The sequence below is a fragment of the Erigeron canadensis genome, chromosome 6, assembly GCF_010389155.1.
Source record: "Erigeron canadensis isolate Cc75 chromosome 6, C_canadensis_v1, whole genome shotgun sequence".
Lineage (NCBI taxonomy): Eukaryota > Viridiplantae > Streptophyta > Magnoliopsida > Asterales > Asteraceae > Erigeron > Erigeron canadensis.
In genome coordinates this window covers 42,069,016-42,088,085 of record NC_057766.1, presented here as the reverse complement: position 1 = coordinate 42,088,085, position 19,070 = coordinate 42,069,016, and the positions used below count along the sequence as shown (strand labels likewise).

Genomic DNA, 19,070 nt, shown 5'->3' with positions numbered 1-19,070 from the left:
TGCAATATAAGTCCCCGTAGTTCCAATCATCTAATAGGAAACCCTATAATATGTCTTTAAGAGTAAATACGCCCATCGTATAGTTACTAGACATAGGGATTTCAGTTATCGTCAATTATCATATCACGAATGATAAATGATCAGTGACGGTCACATTTAACGTGGTTCCAACATTCTCCCACTTTACCAAGCGATCATTTATCTATGAGTATTTCAATTAGTCCGGCCGGGATAATACTCATTTTGTTTTAAACTGAAATCATAGTCAATAAGTACAGTCGTAGAGAAGAACATCAACTCATGACCCCCACTAGTCAAACTATGACTCAAATTTAAAACTAATAAGCAATGATGAATTGACTAAGACAAATTTTGTTATATAATGTCTATACACTATTATGAGCTCGAAGTGTAACTAACAGACAAACAAAACTTGAATATAGAGGAAAATTTTTATTAAGATAATAATGAGCAATAAGTACAACATGCTATTATAATAGGTCCTTTAATTAGCCTCATCTTCGACACGTGTCCTCCGAAGATTTTAGGAGGAAGACCTTCGGTCATTGAATCCACTAGCATATTATGTGTACTTATGTACACAATACAAAGAACATTTTCCTCAATCCGTTATCTTACAAACAGATACTTTGTATCGAGATACATCTCAACGCCAGTTGAACTGTTAATGTTCAAGAAAGTTACGGTAGCTGAGTTATCACAGTAAAGCTTAAATGGTCTAGTAATAAAGTTGACGCCTTTGAGTCCACTGACCAGATTCTTTAACAACATCCAGTGACATGGTATTATAGATGACAATGCATTCAACCATCATAATGGACATTGTAGTCAGTTTCAGTTTATGACTCCGTCAAGAGTTAGGTCTGCCAGCTAATCATAAAAGTATAGTCAAAAGTAGATTTCTTATCGGAATCAGAACATCCTACTACTTCTAAGTTGTCACCTCTTCTATAATTTAATGTGTAGTCTTTGGTCCTTTGCAGATATCGTAGAATCTTTTAGCCGTTTTCCAATATGCTAATCCGGGATTAGATAGTTAACTCCCAAGCATACCGGTGATATAAGCGATATCTGAACGAGTACGGACCTGAGCGTATGTAATGCTCCTAACTACCTATGAGTAAGGTATCATCCTCATTTTAATCTCAATGATTTGACTTCGGAAACAATCACATATGTCTCCTTTTACTAATAGATCTATAGTGGGTGTGTAGTTTTGCAATTTATGACGTTTTAAGATGTGTTCAATATAAGTCTTTTGAGAAAGAACTAGAACATCATTATGCCTATCCCGATGTATTTCGATACCTGTGACATTAAAGGCATCACCGAGATCTTTTATGTCAACATTCTGCGAAAAATAAACGCTTCGACTCATGCAACATATCCAAGTTGTCATTTGCAAGTATAATATCATTCACGTGCAAAACAAGGATTGTGAATTTACTCCCACTGATCTTGAGATTAGTGCATTAATCCACTTGATTCTTCAGGAAGTCTTGTCCTCTTATGACTTCATTAAACTTAAGGTACCATTTTATTGATGCTTGTTTTAACCCGTATATGGACTTATTGAACTTGCAGACCATGTGCTCTTTACCTTTTGGAATGAATCCATCAGATTGCCGCATGTATACGTCTTATTGCAAGTTTCCATTCAGGAAAGTTGTATTGACATCCATCTGATGTAACTCTAAATCATAATGAGCTACGAATGTCATGACGATCCTTAAGGAATCTTTATGACATACAAGAGAAAAGGTCTCTTGATAATCGATTCCTTCCTTTTCAGTAAAACCCATCGCAACCAGTTTGGCCTTATAGCGTTTAACATTTCCATTCGGGTCTAATTTGGTTTTGAAGATCCATTTACAATCAATAGGTTTGGATTCTTCAGTAAATTCAACCAAGTCCCAAACGTCATTATGCTATATCGAATTGAGCTTTCAAATTATGGCTTCATTCCACTAAGTGGCATGTTTGCTTTAATGGCTTCTTGATAAGGAATAGGATCAATAAGCTTTCCGATGTCCCCAACTTCAGTTAAATAAGTTATAAAATCATCAAAGTTATGGCCCCGCGTGACCTAGATGACCTCATGAGTTGATTTTTAGGTTAAGGAAAATGCTTCAGTTTTAATAGTATCCTAATTAGGAGAATTTTGATTAGGCGATAGTGGATCAGTGATATTAGGAGCAGCGTTTGGTACAAGAGAAATTATCGAAGGAGTAATAATAACCGACGAGTGGTTCCCCCCGCTTCTTGTACTTCTTGCAAATCCAAGTTATGATTTGTCGTGCTCCCACTGATCTCCAAGTTCTCGAGAAATGTGACATGATGCATGTCAATAATGCTAGTAGTGTGAGAAGGACAGTACAACTTATTTCATCGAATTCAATAAAGTCTAAATCAAAAAAACAACTTATTTCATCGAATTCAATAAAGTGTAAATCAAATCGACTTTGAATTCAATAATTAAATATCACATATATAATATATTATCAGTATAATAAGATTGACAGCCGCAAATAAGAATCAACACTATTCTTGGCTCTCGGTCGAAATCAACCAAAACAATTAAAGTGATTTTTCTTATTTAGCCCCCGAAAAGTCAAACAATTTTTTTTGAAATTAAAGAAACAAAAGTCTTGTTTGCTTCTCGGTTAAATCATATGGTAAAGATATAATATTATATCTAACACTTGTTAATATAATTCATGATATCATATGTTTTGGTTGCTTATGGTTTTGCGGCGGCAGGTAAAACAAAAAATGGATTCATCCATTATCAAGATCATATTTTCAATACCAGATCCAGAGAATTTACGGAACAAAAAGTTACAAATACAAATCATTAGATCGGTTACAAACCATTTGTCTCTGATACCACATGTTGGAACTAATATGATTCGTATTGTAAACATAATGAAAACATGATAATAATGTGTACCTGGCGATCTAGTGGACCTTGTATGAGCATAATGTTTGCCATTGATGTCGGGTTCCCAAAACGAGATGATTGTATTAAGATGGGATTGAGAATTTAGGAGAGAAACACACACAAGAATTAGATGGAAGATTAGGGTTAAGAATGTTGTACATGGCTCTCTATTTAAAGAGAGAACATTTACAACTTAGCCCCTGGTGTTTAGTATGTGCAATATAAGTCCCCATAGTTCCAATCATCTAATGGGAAACCCTATAATATGTCTTTAAGAGTAAATACGCCCATCGTATAGTTACTAGACATAGGGATTTCAGTTATCGTCAATTATTATATCACGAATGATAAATGATCAGTGACGGTCACATTTAACGTGGTTCCAACAATGACTTTTTAAATTATCATCGCTCCATACCCCCCCCCCTTGTGTAGGGCTAGGTATATCCTTATTAATTTCGGTATGTTCAAAATTAAAACTTGCACAACAACAAAACTCAATCTGTAAGCGGAGTTTGGGAGAGGTGGGCTATAGACAGTCTCACCTCTACCAAGAGATAGAGAGACTACTTTCATAAAGACCTCTGGCCAGAAAAAGTAGTAGGAAAATGTAAAGAGTTTAGTTCTCATACTTGTCGGTCGGGGAAAAAAAAGGCATAGAGTATCCCCAGCTACGTCAAGAGTAGGGTAGATTGCATTCACTTGAAAACATAATATATATTGTGATGTCTTTTTAACTTGCCTTCACTTGAAAACATACATATAGATAGTGATGTCTTTTCAACTGCTTTTCTTTACTTACTTTTTGGGGGCACAAAATTAACCCATGGCCAGAGGCGGTACCAGGAAAAAATTCCAAAGGGGGCAAACTTAGAAAACTTATGAAAAATAAATTTAAAAGGGGGGCAAAATGTTAAAAACCTATAGAAAATTTTTAAAATTTTATGAAAAATTTAAAAATACATGACAAAATTTAAATTTGGAGGGGGGCATTGGACCCCCTTGCCCCCCTTTAGTACCGCCCATGCCCATGGCACGTCACGCGTTAGTACATGCAGCAATTTAGATTACGAGAGATAACTGTGATGTCTTTTTGTTAGAAGGATGAGTTAACATGTAAGATGATAGTCATGATTCATGATACAACATTACTTTTCTTCTCATGCGTATCTCTATTCTCTCTATGATTCCAGGGTCCTAACAAGCTATGCTTGCTGATATTGTTGGCTTCTCGTTATTTTACCATTACATGTTGCAAATCTTTGATAAAGTCTATATATCGTAATGTAGCCACTCACGTTATTTTACCGATGATAATTCTTTTCTTACTTCTTGGTAAAGTGTAGATGAGCTATTATATATATTTAAACGGATTGGATCAGAATTTAAGATAAAGACCCAAACAAGTAGGCCCAAGTACACTTAGACAAGGCTAACCCCAAAAAAACGCCATTATAAGGATGCAAGAGCCAGTAGGGCTAAATTAAGGAGAGTGGGGACGAGGATATCTAAGTGGGAGCCCAAATTAAGACCAAAATCCAAAAAATGCTTTTTTCTTTCTTTTTAACTGTTTTTTATTTCTACTTTTAAAGTTACACATCATGCTTAACAAAATAACTCAAGACTCTCTCAAAAAAAAAAAAAAATCTCATATTAATCCACCTCACCTCACAAAATCATTAAAAATCAAAGGTAGATTCTCAACATTAAAACATAAACAATAAAAATACTCTTAAAAAACCTCTTATTAATAAACCCTATAAAAAATTGACAAAATAGGATTCGAACTTACCTAAATCCTTGTAATGTTAAAACTTACTAATGGATTATCAATTTCATTAATTAAAAGGAATAGATTTACTCAAAATACCCAACTTAAGTAGAGTAATCATTACCTATGATTTAAAATCAAAGGTTTAAATTAAATGATCAAAGGTTAAAAAAGGCGCTTGGTATCCCGACCATATTTTTGGTAACCCGACTAGACTATTAATGACAGGGGCCGCTTTTATTCTACCAGATTTGCCATTACAGACAGGGAAGCCCACACTATTTTGGAGCGATATGGTCGAGATACCAAAAATTTTGGTCGGGATACACCAGGCGTTAAAAAATCATCTTTTAATTTTAACCTTTGATTTTAAATCAAAGATTAAGATTCTTACATACTTAACCTATCAAGTTATTTATAAATTGAAGAAATCCTTCCATCGACAAAATTGTGTTTTTTTTTAACAGGAGTTAAAGAAATTTATCAAAAATTCTTTTAGAGAAAATTACATTTTTCGTCCCTCAACTTGTCAATTTTCACAGTTTTGCCCCTAAAGTGAATTAGTTACAATAAAACCCCTAACGTTTGTCATTTTTTTCAATTTAGACACCGCGACCAAACGGAGTTGTATTTGAGCCGTTAACCCTTACACGTGCGTTTCACGTGAGGGCAATTCTGTCCTTTCCTCTTTCGCGCGTCTCTCTCTTTTATTTATTTCGAGCCCACCCCATTTCCCCCTTTATTTCCCAAAATCTTCCCTAAAGTTTGTCAAAAACCCTATCCGATCAAAAAAATGGGTACAAAAAATCAAGGCTCAATAGGAGTTACTCGAGATAAAGATTTCGATATTGCTTTGCACAAGAAACTATATGGTATGTTTTAGGGTTTATTATTATTAATATTATCAGTAATATGTAATATTATTTAGGGTTTATTATTATATATATTTTCTTTTTTGAAAAGTAACAAAAATCGGTTTTCTTCATCAGATGATTACCCAGAAATGTTCTCAAAGGCAATACATCATGCTGGTTCTTTTACACCTTTCCCTGAAAGAAAGTATGTCGGTGGTCAGAAGGTCATGATAGACTTTTGGAGTTTCAGGTAAATGACTTCAAAATTGTGGTTGTAGAATTTGCAAAGGTTGATCCTAATACGCAACTGTTTTTACACTATAAGAAACCTGGTGGAGATTTGGATTTGGATCTTTTTCCTATATGTAATCATCAAGATTTAAGAAATATGATAATGCATGCTAGGAGAACTAGGTTTGTTGAGATGTATGTAGAACATGGTACAACATCAATAGGAAATAATTTTGAACTTGGTGAAACTAGTAGACCTTATAGGAAATTATTTGATGATGAGAATGCAGTTGGTTTAGATGATAATGCAGTTGGTTTAGATGGCAATGCATGTGAAAAAAACATTGCAGATGACAATGCAGATGCTTTAGAAGGTTCTGATGGTCCTACTGAGCCACCTGGCTTTGAAGGGTGTAATTTTGCTTAGGCAAAACAACATATTGAAGTTGATAAGGCAGAACAACATATTGAAGTTGAAAATGAGGAAGATTTCCCAGTGGATGAGAGTGACAAGGTTCATGATGTACATGTAGATATGTCTAAGTTTGATAGAACATTTAGCAGGCTTCATGTTAACTGGCTAGGAAAAGGAGTAGAATCAAGTGTAGGAGAGTTGAAAGTGGGTGAAGAAGTCAATGGGATTGACTTTGATGCTTCTGACAGTGGTGTAGGTTCTGATTGTGATGATCCAGTTTCCAAAAGAAAAATGCAGATTAAGGAGTTTCAAAATGAGCAGAAAAACAATGTTGGCAATGTCATTAAACCACCATTCTATATTTCACAATCATTTGCTGACAGATAACAAGTGACAGTTTTGGTAAAACAACATGTAGTTGAAACAAATAGGAATATTAAGTTTTTTAAGAATGATTCATTAAGGGTTAGAGCTAGATGTTATGGCCATGTTCCATGTGCAAAAAAGGAAGGAGGTAGACAAAGGCCTGTTATAAAGAAGAAGGTTCAAACTGAAGGTTCAAAAGGTGAAGGTTCAAAAACTGAAGGTTCAAAAGGTGAAGGGGAGTCAAGTAAGGGCAAAAAGGTGATTTCAGAGAAACCAACTTGTCCCTGGACCCTACACGTGTCAAAACCAGAAGGAAAGGATCGTTGGACTGTGAAGACTTTTAATAGTGAGCACACATGCTTAAGATCCAGAAATTTAAGTGCAGCCAACTCCACTTTTTTAAGTGAACATGTGAGTGATATTGTGAGAACCAATCCAGACATCTCTGGTGAAGCAGTTGAAGATCATTTGTCAAAACAGTTTGGAATTAACATTTCTAGGATGACTGCTTATAGAGCCAAGGATAAAGCAGTTAAGAAGTTGAGGGGAGACTACCATGAACAGTTTTCATTGCTAAGGGAGTATATAATTGAGTTGAAACATAGGAATCCAGGCACCACTGTTAAGTTGGATTTTCATCCAACCACAACAGAACAGTTTGAGACTAGGGTTTGTAGGAGAATATTTGTGTGTCTTGGTTCATTAAAGATGGGCTTTCAAGAGTTAGGTAGGGAGCTATTGGGGTTAGATGGGGCTTTTATGAAAGGTCCCTACCCTGGTCAATTGCTAACTGCAGTTTGTGTGGATGGGAACAATGGGATCTATCCTGTTGCATATGCACTGGTTGAAGCTGAATGCAAGGCATCCTGGGAATGGTTCTTGGAGTGCCTTGGGGATGATTTGGGACTGCCCAACAATGTTAATTTCACATTCATATCTGATAGGCAGAAGGTAAGTATAATTCTTGTTTAATTATTGTTAAATATAATTTAATTATTGTTAACCATTTTCTGCAGGGTATCCTTCCAGCCATCAATAAAGTCTTTCCTAGTGCAGAGCATAGGTTTTGTTTGAGGCACATCAATGAAAACATGATTGCAAAATTTAGAGATGGTGGATTGAGAGACCCCTTTGGTTTACAGCCACAAGAACAACACATGCTGAGTTTGAGAATGCAATGTCAGAAATCCAGAGAATCCATCCTGAAGCTTATGATTATTTGAGAAAAATTCCAGCCCAATCTTGGTCTAGAGCTCACTTTTCAGGTACATGTTAATTGTGTAATTATAATATGTTAGCATTTTATGTAATTGTGTAATTATAATTGACCATATATTTCTAGTATATGTGTTAGCATTTTAAGTAATTGTGTAATTATAATATGTATTCAGGGAGAGCAAAATGTGACATCCTTTTAAACAATATTTGTGAATCATTCAATAGTAAACTAGTTAAGGGAAGAGACAAACCAATCATCACTGCTTTAGAGTTCATTAGGGAGTATCTAATGAAGAGGATTGTTAAGGTGCAAGAAGTTATTGACACATGTAAGGGTCCACTTACTCCAACAGCCACTGAAATTCTTGAAACAAATAAGAAGGATGCAGAAAAGTTTAATGTTATATGGAATGGGGAAAACAGATTCCAAGTTAATGGGCCATGGAATGAACAAGTTGTGGTTGATATGCAAAATAGAGAATGTTCTTGCAGGAAGTGGCACTTGACAGGGATACCTTGCAAACATGTTGTTGTTGTTCTTTGGAAAATGGATAAGTTTGGTTATGATGTAGGTGAGGTTGAAGACTGGGTGCATACTGCATATACTTTGCAAACATGGCAGCAAGTGTATTCAAACAAGGTTGAACCAATTGTTGGTGCAACCTGCTGGGAAAAAAGTAATAATCCAATGAAGATTCTACCTTCTAAACACCACAAACAAGTTGGGAGGCCAAAAAAGAAAAGAAAGAGAAGCCAATATGAGAATGAACCAATTGTGAGAGGTAACAAACTGTCAAAGAAAGGGGGAACTATTACTTATGGAAATTGCAAGAACAAGGGTCACAACTCCAAGACATGCAAAGGACAATCAAGCCAGGCAACTGAAAACAGGTATGCAATCCTTCCAAGTAGGTTTATTTACATAACTTGAGTATTAATTTTCTCCTAAAATTGTAATATGTGTTTGTTGTAGGCCAAGAAAGAAGGCAACCAAGTCCAAGTCAGCCATTTAACCTTCTGCAAGCCAAGCAAGTCAATCTGCTGCTCAAACACCTACTGCCAGCCAACCAGGTCAATCAAGCCAAGCAAGTCAAGCTACAACTGTACTGAAGCCTGTTTCCAGTCCACGTGGAGTTCAATGGGTTGCACCAAAGGGGTTTGCAGGGCCAAGGTCTAGAGCATGAAGCCTGAAGCCTGCTTAAGTATTTATCTATGTTTTATGAATTTCAAAACAATATTAGGTGTTGTGTTTGTTTTATTTTGTTTTCTGGATACAAACTTTGGTAATGTGTTGTGTTTGTCATGCTTAAGTATTTATCTACTTTATTTAGGTCAAAACTGGTAATGTGATTTGTATTGCTTTCAAGCATGATTTTGGTAATTATAAGTCACAAGTTATGGTACCATATGTTGTTGCAAATGTAGAAAATTTCGATTTCATTACTTCACAAAACTGCAGAAAATTTCCATTAGATTTCATTACTTCATTACATTAGATTACATTACATTGTGGATTTCTAAAAACTGCAGAAAATTTACATTCTACATTATCATACATTACAAGATTACATGACTAAATTATAAAACAAAAACTGCATTACATTGCCTGCAAATGCATAAAAGCATTGACTTCCAAAAGAGTAAAAACCATTGCCTGCAAATGCATTACATTGCCTGCAAACTACAAAAGACTAAAAACCAGACAAAAGAAAACCCAACTTCCAATCAGTCCTAACTTCATCTTTCTTGCTTGTTGTTCCTTGAATTTCAATCGATCTTCCACTTTGTTTTTGGCCCTTAACAATCCAGGAATTATTTGCACGGATCTTGGACACATAGGTGGGTCAAACCATGCGAAAAACCCACATCTTGGTACCTGAAAATTATGGTTTAATAATCCCTTAAAAATCCAGAAATTAAAAAATTAGGGATTTTTTACACTTACCTGAGAACAACAAAAGAACCTTCTCCCGGGGTTGGTGTCGGTCCATGAACACATTACATTGGCAACAAGACCACAATAACATCGAACATGGTGTGTTTTGAGGTTATGGAGTTTTAGAGTTTTAGAGTTTTTGGCAAAACTGTGAAAATTGACAAATTGAAAGATTTTTCATCATTCTTTTTATTAATAATACTGTGGTATATCACTTCCATGGCATCTAGTAACCAATATCCAATGTTGCCAAAAGACAAAGATAGTTTGACCGAAACCTTTTGAAGTTCTGGTAAATTTTAACAAAATGTAACTTATAAACTGTGGGTCAAATACTCAAAAAAATGTCCACGCGGCGTGCCAAGTACTTCGGATGCTAGTGTTCAAATAGCTGATGATCATCGCACAACTTGCTTTTACCTACTAAACAATCTCTCATACACATTCTGTTGCCCTCTATGTAAGTTTTTGTTGATCATCTATCTTATGTCCCGCCTACGTTCCATTTTCATTATTTTGAAGACAAACAAAACAACGCCTGATTATTAGATCAACTAAAAACATTCATTTATTTATGATTACAAAATAAGGAGGTTACAAAAACAAACTAAAAAACGCATGCTAGCTAGATATAAAGCTGCCGCTGCTGCTCACTATACATCTAACTATTTAACCTGAAAATTACTTTCTTAATAATATGAAAATTTAAAGGACCAAAAGAGACACAATTTATTATTATTGTATCTAATCAATTTGATACTGAATATCATATCAGATCAGATTAAGATCTAACGTGGCTGATGAATCGGCCTTGGGCTCACTTTCACATTCACAATCTTCGGTGCCTTCTCATACAACCTCCGCGATTCCACTCCACGCGCCTTCCTCCAGTTTGTCAATTTCGACACTATCATATCCTTCCTCATTACTTCCTTCTCTTTATCTTGAATACATTCAAAAATAAAATATCAAATTCAGATCCAGTTATTTAATTAATTAAATAAATGTATTTATTTATTTACCTTCGGTTACATTGATTTTACCGTCAACAGAAATCAAATCATCTTCATTTATATCATCGTCAGGTAAAAACGAATCGTAAATATCGGAACAGTTTATATCAAACTGTGAGTCCGAAAAACACTCGCGAAGCCAGTAATCACGAAACGAAGGAGACGTACGAACGAGCGACCACCACTGATCGGAGAAATCTTCAACGTTCCGATACGCCGCCGGTACGAACATCGGAGCGTTTGGATTCAGAGATGATGATAGTAATCCGTTACCGCTCGGCATTACACCCATTTTCATCTTGGATTTGTTAATATGAAAATGAAAATATCTTTTCAAGTTTCTTTTTAAACCGAGTGATAGATATAGATAAATGTGATGTACCGATGATGTGTAGTATATATCTACGAAGGATTGCAAATTAGACGTGCTTTGTATTAAATTTACGGGAATGACACTGATTAAATTATTTTGATGTTTTGATATTTTGTGTTGAAATTACGCTTTTGTCTGAACAAGAGGATGTGGAGATGGATAAAAAGTAGGGAGATAATGGACTTTTACGATGGCCTCCCCATGATAGAGCAGGATGGTTCTAGAGAGTATTTTTTTTTATCCATACACGTCATCGTTCTTATCCTTTTACCTACTGTGCTCGGATACATTTTATTGTTTTGATTATATTTTACAGTTTGAGAAAACAAAGTACTTTACCCGTTTGATCATGTAATTTTTAGTATATTCCCTATATATATATATATTAAAACCCGTGGGTGGATTTTCGTGTTATCTCACGGCACATTTTATTTTTAATCTTTTGGTGGGCCACATGAATTCTTATTGGCCAAATGATTACTTATTCTTTTTATTATTGATACTTCAGCCGCTTTCTATTTTATTTTTTAGATGGTAAAACACTAAAACTTTAACCTTTTATTTGATAATGTACATAATTATTTTTCCACATTAGTAAATTTTTGTGTTTAATTTGCAACTTTGTATTTTCTCATTTACCAACTTCTCAATAATAAGCTTTTGGGTTTGATGTGCGATTTATGTTTTTTTATCTGTCAACTTGCATTTCATTATAGTATGTTGATAAAATTTTTAAATAGCTTCTCTTGTTCAAAATATTACACAGATATTTAATCGGGGATCAAGGGGTTGTTTGACCGATTTATTGGCGATCCTAGCAACTTCCATTATAACACACTAAAAGGGTACCCGCACAATGTGACGGTGGTGGTGGCGTGCGGCGGTAGCGAGAGTTTGTGTCTTTAGAGCGTGCACAAATCTTACGCATAACACATAAAAACTACGACCCCCGGCAACGCCGGGGAATTCAACTAGTTTATATTTATACACGTAGATGTTTAAATTTAATTTTTGAAAAATATTGATGTACTCCCTTTGAATCTTATTCTAAGCATATGCTATCATAAAATATCACATGTCTCTCTAATCCTACATGATTGAGATACAATGTCAAGAGTAGCCTAATAATATGATGATAGATCGAAAACAATGTTATATGTACGAGGAGCGTAAGCCCACCAGGCTACAAAAAGTCAAACCTCGACCAGGTAGTATTAGCGGCGACGTCGCCGCTAATACTGCGGGCCCCCATGTCCTTAATGGTAAATCTGGCAGAGAAAATAACGGGCCCCCTGTCAGTGTTAGAGTATTAGCGGCGACGTCGTCGCAAATACCTTGGTCGGGTTGACTTTGCCTGGTGGTGTTACCCTGTGCCATGTATGATTGTTATGATTGGCTCATTGACGGATTACAAAATATCACTAAATATTAAAAAAAAAATAAAAAATCTAGAGGAGGGGCAAAAACTAAAAGAGTTTATGCTCATTGCGGGATTACTCGAGATACTTTTCTTTGTTAATCTAAGTCACATAAAAATCATAATAATCTCCATCATTTTATTTATCAACTCTTCGGGGTCATTGATGACGAGTGTTTTGGATAATCAAACCATCGCCTGCTGATGCCAAATCAATAAATCATTCATTACCTTTCATGTATTCATTAAGTTTTAACTCATTAATCTAAAAAATCTCTCTAAAATTAAAATGATGACATTTGAAAAACTCAAAAAAATAAAATTAAAAAAGAGAATTAATGAAATTTACCTGTGTCATATTTGTAATGATTTCACATCGGCCAAATATGAGATTGGTTAGTGGTTTATAAGCCTACGTGTCCCCTTCCCTTTTGAGCTAATTTTTGGGAATGAGTTATACACTAAGCTTCACCTGATACGGGCCTATTATGGGATGGATTCGTATCAATTGGTATCAGAGTCTGCCCTAATTTTTGAGGTTCCAACACTCGGAGTGTTGTCTTTGACCCAAAAAGAAGGGTGTCAACCGTGACCAACGAGGAAGTTGGCTCTTCGAAGGATGGAGTATTGTTACGATCTCATCGGCCAAGTATGAGATTGGTTGGTGGTTTATAACTCTAGGTGTCCCCTCCCCTTTTAAGCTAGCTTTTTATGAGTGAATTCTGCACTTAGCTTATGGCATGATGCAAGCCTATTATGTGATGAGTTCTTATCAATATTCATAGGGGTTTAGAAGGATTTTTTGACTAATTTTTAGGTAGATTGATAATTTTCTTTTTCCCGTTTAAATTTTGTTTAAAAGGTGAGATTTTTAAAAATGCGATAAGTGAATTTCAACCAAACATTTTGTGAACCTAGTGGTATTCGGCCCTAGGTTGCCACTCCTTTCATGGGCTATGTCGATTGTCAAACTCAAGGTGAAACATTGTTTTGAGTTTTGACTTATCATTTTTTTGGCTTCTTCTCACTCTTGAAGCTGTTACATCAATCCTAAAGAGAATAATTTTAACTCACTAACATATGTCGTGTTAAACTATATTTTATAGAGAATGGGCAAAACATTAAAATTAAAACCAGGTAGCTAAATAAGAATGATTCAATGTTCAAACAATTTACAAGTTACTTAAAGTATGTAGTGCTTTAAAGTCTTATATGTTTTTATTTTTCAAAAACAACATACTTTAACTACATTATGAAGTATAAAAAAACTAAAACATTAACGTCGAACCATCTGTTTAAACTCATTAGTAGGGATGAGCAAAAGACGCGTTGGCTCGCGCCCGACCCAGAACCGGCCCGAACCACCCCGCCCGAAGCTCTAACGGGTCGTGTCACGGGTCACATTTTTAGTGCATTTTCGGGTCACGGGTGAAGGCAAAAACCGAAATATTGTGAAGGAAACCCGCGACCCGCCCGACACCGAACCTTCATGGAACGGGTCACGGGTTACGTTTTCATGTTCTCGCGGGTCGTAGGTTGGGTCGGGTTTCGACCCGTGCACATCCCTACTCATTAGCTTATTTGTTTTCACCACCACTACTCGATTTTTAAGCCTATGTTCATTTTAAAATGATTTTATTTTTACTTCTAAAATAGAAAAAAATAAGGAAAAACAAGTTGGAGTTAATTTAGTCATTAGATTTAAAAAGAGAGAGAGAGAGAGATAAGAATAAGATAAAATTAGTCATTAGATTAATGACATGCATAATTCCTATCATCAATACCAATTAAATCAATGTTATTAGCTGTGAATTCAAACTGGTATTTTATGTTTATAATTTTTCGAAAACAACTATAATACTGCAAAATTTAATAGAAAATTTAAAAATAAATGGTCCTGACGAGTTGAACTATGTATTGGATATAAAGACGAATTTACCCCTCGAGTGAGAACATATAATAACTTAAAATACGAGGTTTTCTCATAATAGATTTTCTCTCTCAAACTTGCCTGATAAAAAAATGTTTGTCTTTTCATATTTGAGTTGTGATTGGCAAATGTAATTATATTTTATCCACAAATAACAAAGTGTTGCCCAAATTGGTTTCTTGATAGATACCATTATTTGCGTCCACCTTATTTTCTGGCCTGAAGTCCTCAGCGTATATGACCCATTGCCCAATCGAAAAACCTACAACAAAGACGTGCAAATTATGCATAAAATTACTGCCACATGCCCACATATGACCAACATACGTGTTAAGATTTGAACTCCAACAAGGCCAGATAACTCATAAAACCTTATCACACACATCATCATCGATTTCCAAATGGTCAAAGCCAATACACGCAAGCCACTATCTTCTTGTCACTGACTCACAGTATCCCAAAAGTTTTAAATACATCCAATGCTAATCAATGTGACATATAGGCCGGTCATAAATTCATATTATATATATATGCAATGTTAATCTAGACCATTGAGTTGCCACACAACAGTCCTCCATTGAATGCCAACAAATATATAAATATAAATATATATGAGCTCTCACCCCACTTAAACTTCCTTTCTCCCCCATGAGCTCCTCAACAAGATCATTGAAGATAGGAATTATTGGGTTTGGTCCCTTTGCCCAGTTCTTGGCAAAGACCATGATCAAACAAGGGCATCTTATTAATGCAACATCAAGATCAGACTATTCTGAGATTTCTGGACATCTAGGTGTCCATTTCTTTAGGTATATATATGTGCAACACTTACTTGAACAATGTACTTCTTATAAATACGAGATATGAATGCATTTTACTATTTTGTAAATGTGATTTTTGAAGTGTTATTAATTACTATGTATATGTGAAGGGACATGGAGGAATTTATGGGATTAGAGCATGATGTGATTCTGATATGCACATCAATTATGTCTTTATCAGAAGTAGTGAAGTCTATACCATTTCACTGCCTTCAAAGACAAACTTTATTTGCTGATGTACTTTCTGTCAAAGAACACCCAAAACAAGTCCTCCTACAGGTACATTATCAACCAACCCTTGTGCTTAATATGTGTCAAAACCGTTACTACTGCACCAAAGTCTCGTATTTGAACCGGAAAGACAGCCCTTTTCTACGAGGCAAAGCAATAAATTTTTATTATTACTGATGTGTTTCTAATAACTTATGAAATTAAGGAAGTTCCTGAGGACTATGATCTGGTGTGCACTCATCCTATGTTCGGGCCAGAAAGTGGTAAATGTGGGTGGAACAATCTGACATTTATGTATGAAAGAGTGCGAGTGAGGGATGAAGCTTTATGCTCATCTTTTCTTGCAATTTTTGAATGCGAGGTAAAACAACTTATAAAGGAATTCACCATTTGTAGTTCATTCCTGCTAAAAGCGTGCAATGTCTTATTTTGTAATACATTGATGTGTGGATAACTTGATAACTGAGTTATCAGCAGACAAACACACAAAATAATATATAAACACTTTGTTATGTATGAAAGATGTCCATGTGCAACAAGAATAATGACTAACAAAATAGATTCAGGGGTGCAAAATGCTTGAAACAACTTGTGAAGATCATGACAGACTAGCTGCTGAGAGTCAATTTATTGCTCATACCATAGGCAGGTATGTAAAGCTCTTGATTCTTGGAACTTCATATACTGGCAGTAATGTAAAAAGAAAAATAGAAGTCACAATGTGGGCGAGGTAGACAAGTTGGGTAACAGGCCACAAAGGGTAAACATCTGTGCAGATCTTTCACATACGCTATTTCTATAAATAATAAGAATGACAGATAAAGTTATAAAACCATACCTATACCGATTATGTTATTTTGATAATAATCTGAGTCTTTGAATGAATTTAGTATGTTTAATGACTAAATAAAGCTATAAAACCATACCTATATCAATTTTTCATAAATTAACAGGTAAAAAGTAGAAACACTCCCTCTAAACCGACAATATGGTATCAAGGGTATGTCTTAACTTCTAATCATGTTCTTGTCATTATTACAGGGTATTATCAGAAATGCAGATTAAAAACACACCGATAGACACAAAGGGATTTGAGAAGTTGGTTCAAGTGGTATGCTCAAGCTTACTCTACCATTTTAATATATTATATCAAAGTTGCTATTAAAAGAAAATCTATTGAAAATGTGAAACAAGTAACATGAGATAACCATTTGCAGAAAGAAAGCACAGAGAATGATAGTTTTGATCTCTATAGTGGTCTGTTCATACACAATAGGTTTGCCAAACAACAGGTATTAGACAGTTCCGCCATCAGTGTGAAAGATAATTTGATGATTTTATCAGCCAACAAATCTGTTTATTGATAAGAACATCATTAATTGATGGCGCAGATGAATAGTTTAGAAAGTGCACTTCAGAGAGTGAAGGGGTTGCTAGAAACAAGGATGAACCAACAAGATAGGAAGAAAATATCATGAAAAGTTCTCCCCCCCTTTTCTGAATAAAGTAGTAAGGCTACCCTCCCGTACGTTCCATATGCGTGGAATTGCTTGCAGAAAGCGCCGATACACCCAAAATGGGGTTATAATGTTATCTTAATAAGCATTCACTAGACCAATCAAAACTCTTGCTTGCAATACTTTCGGAGATACTAGACCAAGATCCAGTGCTTTTTGGATATCCTGGTAAAGGTACAAAACATGTTATAGTCGCCAATCAAAACTCTTGTTAATAACATTTTGGCCAGCAGAAAGTAGATTGAACTATTTTAAGGTATATATGTTATGAGTAATATATCAAATTTTCATCAATAAAGTTCATCTGACAACAGAAATACATGCTGACTAAGGATACACATAAGCGGCAAACTGTGTATACTACACTTCAAGTACTCATCAAGTATATAAAACTATTCACACACCAAGCTCAAAAAGAAAAGAACACATATAGCATGAAATAACATTAGTCAAAACACAGTATGCTTATTTATTTAGGATCAAAACCATAGGAATTAAAGTACTAGGTCACTATTACTCACCAATGGTATACTTTTAATTGCACGGCATTTAGATTTTAGAGTTCTATTATACATCTAGATAACAGAAAAGAGCCTAATCTCAAATGACCCATTTTCATATATACGAGTATCATAGTGCCCAAGTCTTTTTATAATTATCTTCCCAAACAGGCTCATTTGCAGCCTCTATTTGTGACTAAGAAAATGGATCTACTAACCTGTGGCAAAGCATCTCGCCTTCTGCCAGCTGCATTCATAACTCGAGCAATTTCAGCCCGGTCAAAGCAATTTCTTGTGCACGGTCTGGCAGCAGAATACCATAAGAAATCAGCAACGGGAACTTCACCCTCCCGACGAATATATTGTCTTTCGGGATCAAGCAATATAACTATTAGATTTTTCTTTTGCATCTTTCTAGCAATTATTGCTGGAACCCCAGTCCCTCTTGAGCCATATGCAACATGACTTGCACCATTAACCACCAACATTCCGGTGGCTCCTCCATTTGTAACTGCCTGTAAAATGATCTGAGACATTGTATACTCTTCAACAAATCTGGCTTGTACGGATAGATAAGAGCTTGGCCCAAATGAACTAGACTGATATGGGAAATTCATATCCTTTGAAGGTCTACGCGAGATAGATGAAAAACCAGAGATAAAACCCGAACCAGCTGGAGGAACATAAGCTTTACACTCAACCTTTGAAAGCCCACGAATACCATCAGCTTGAACAGTCCTTAAGACCTTAGACACATCACGATATCTATTAGTAAAACCCGAAATTTTGACCCATTTACTGACATATAAGTAGATTGATTGAATTGGGTCAAACAACAAAACTATCTGAAAAAGAAAAGGATCAATGCACTGACCAGGTTGAAAGTCAATGAACTTGTATTTTGATGCATACAAGGCACAACCCTCTTAAAGCGTTCATTTCAAAATTTTTGATTGATTGATTGAAGTCGTTGGACCGATCAAAATTATAACTAAATACTACTAATTAGCTAGGGCAAGTAGAGTATCGTATCCACAAGGAATCAAGGGAAAGTGTAAAACAAGTTACAAGAATTACTTGAACTAGACATAAACTTAAAACGATTTGATTGGTTGATTTTGATTAAAACTACAATTGATCATAAACTTAACAAAATACTTCAATTAAATAAAAGGGATCATTCTCATGCTTCAAATTATGTTTTCAAGAGTATAACCTAATTTATGTTCGTTGGAAATCACATAGACATGATTCGTTATAAGCTTGGATTGAATGAATATTAAGAACTAATCAATTAGGTTGTGATGATTCACGATAATGAAAACCGGGGAATTGACACAATTAAATTATCTATTCATTAACAAGATTACAAGTTCATAAAAGATTCTTCCAATAATAATTGATTAACAATAACTTGAAATCAAAAGATAGATGGAATTCATTCAAAGTTATAAACTAGTAATCATTCAAACAATCCAAACAACATTAAATGTTAAAAGACTAATGGGAAATTAA

At 35.1% G+C, this 19,070-nt stretch overlaps 4 protein-coding genes across 4 annotated transcripts; 2 read left to right on the top strand and 2 right to left on the bottom strand.

Annotated features, from left to right (window-relative positions):
- Positions 1-6,353: 6,353 nt before the first annotated feature.
- On the top strand, positions 6,354-8,830 carry LOC122604935. The gene is made up of 5 exons (XM_043777794.1): positions 6,354-6,567; positions 6,652-7,550; positions 7,616-7,778; positions 7,991-8,708; positions 8,791-8,830. The coding sequence occupies exons 1-5, from the start codon at positions 6,354-6,356 to the stop codon at positions 8,828-8,830; spliced, it is 2,034 nt and encodes a 677-aa protein (XP_043633729.1).
- Positions 8,831-10,298: 1,468 nt separating this feature from the next.
- LOC122603950 (protein EARLY RESPONSIVE TO DEHYDRATION 15-like) lies at positions 10,299-11,140 on the bottom strand. The gene is made up of 2 exons (XM_043776817.1): positions 10,776-11,140; positions 10,299-10,696 (listed from the first exon to the last, which is right to left on the bottom strand). The coding sequence occupies exons 1-2, from the start codon at positions 11,062-11,064 to the stop codon at positions 10,542-10,544; spliced, it is 444 nt and encodes a 147-aa protein (XP_043632752.1). The 5' UTR covers positions 11,065-11,140; the 3' UTR covers positions 10,299-10,541.
- A 3,791-nt stretch (positions 11,141-14,931) lies between these two features.
- Positions 14,932-17,353, top strand: LOC122602638 (arogenate dehydrogenase 2, chloroplastic-like). Its single transcript, XM_043775237.1, has 7 exons — positions 14,932-15,295; positions 15,418-15,586; positions 15,744-15,899; positions 16,105-16,187; positions 16,580-16,649; positions 16,756-16,830; positions 16,930-17,353. Exons 1-7 carry the CDS (start codon positions 15,135-15,137, stop codon positions 17,014-17,016), a joined length of 801 nt encoding a protein of 266 aa, XP_043631172.1. The 5' UTR covers positions 14,932-15,134; the 3' UTR covers positions 17,017-17,353.
- LOC122602639 (protein RETICULATA-RELATED 6, chloroplastic-like) lies at positions 16,715-18,437 on the bottom strand. The gene is made up of 2 exons (XM_043775238.1): positions 17,774-18,437; positions 16,715-17,220 (listed from the first exon to the last, which is right to left on the bottom strand). The coding sequence occupies exons 1-2, from the start codon at positions 18,170-18,172 to the stop codon at positions 17,134-17,136; spliced, it is 486 nt and encodes a 161-aa protein (XP_043631173.1). The 5' UTR covers positions 18,173-18,437; the 3' UTR covers positions 16,715-17,133.
- Positions 18,438-19,070: the final 633 nt, after the last annotated feature.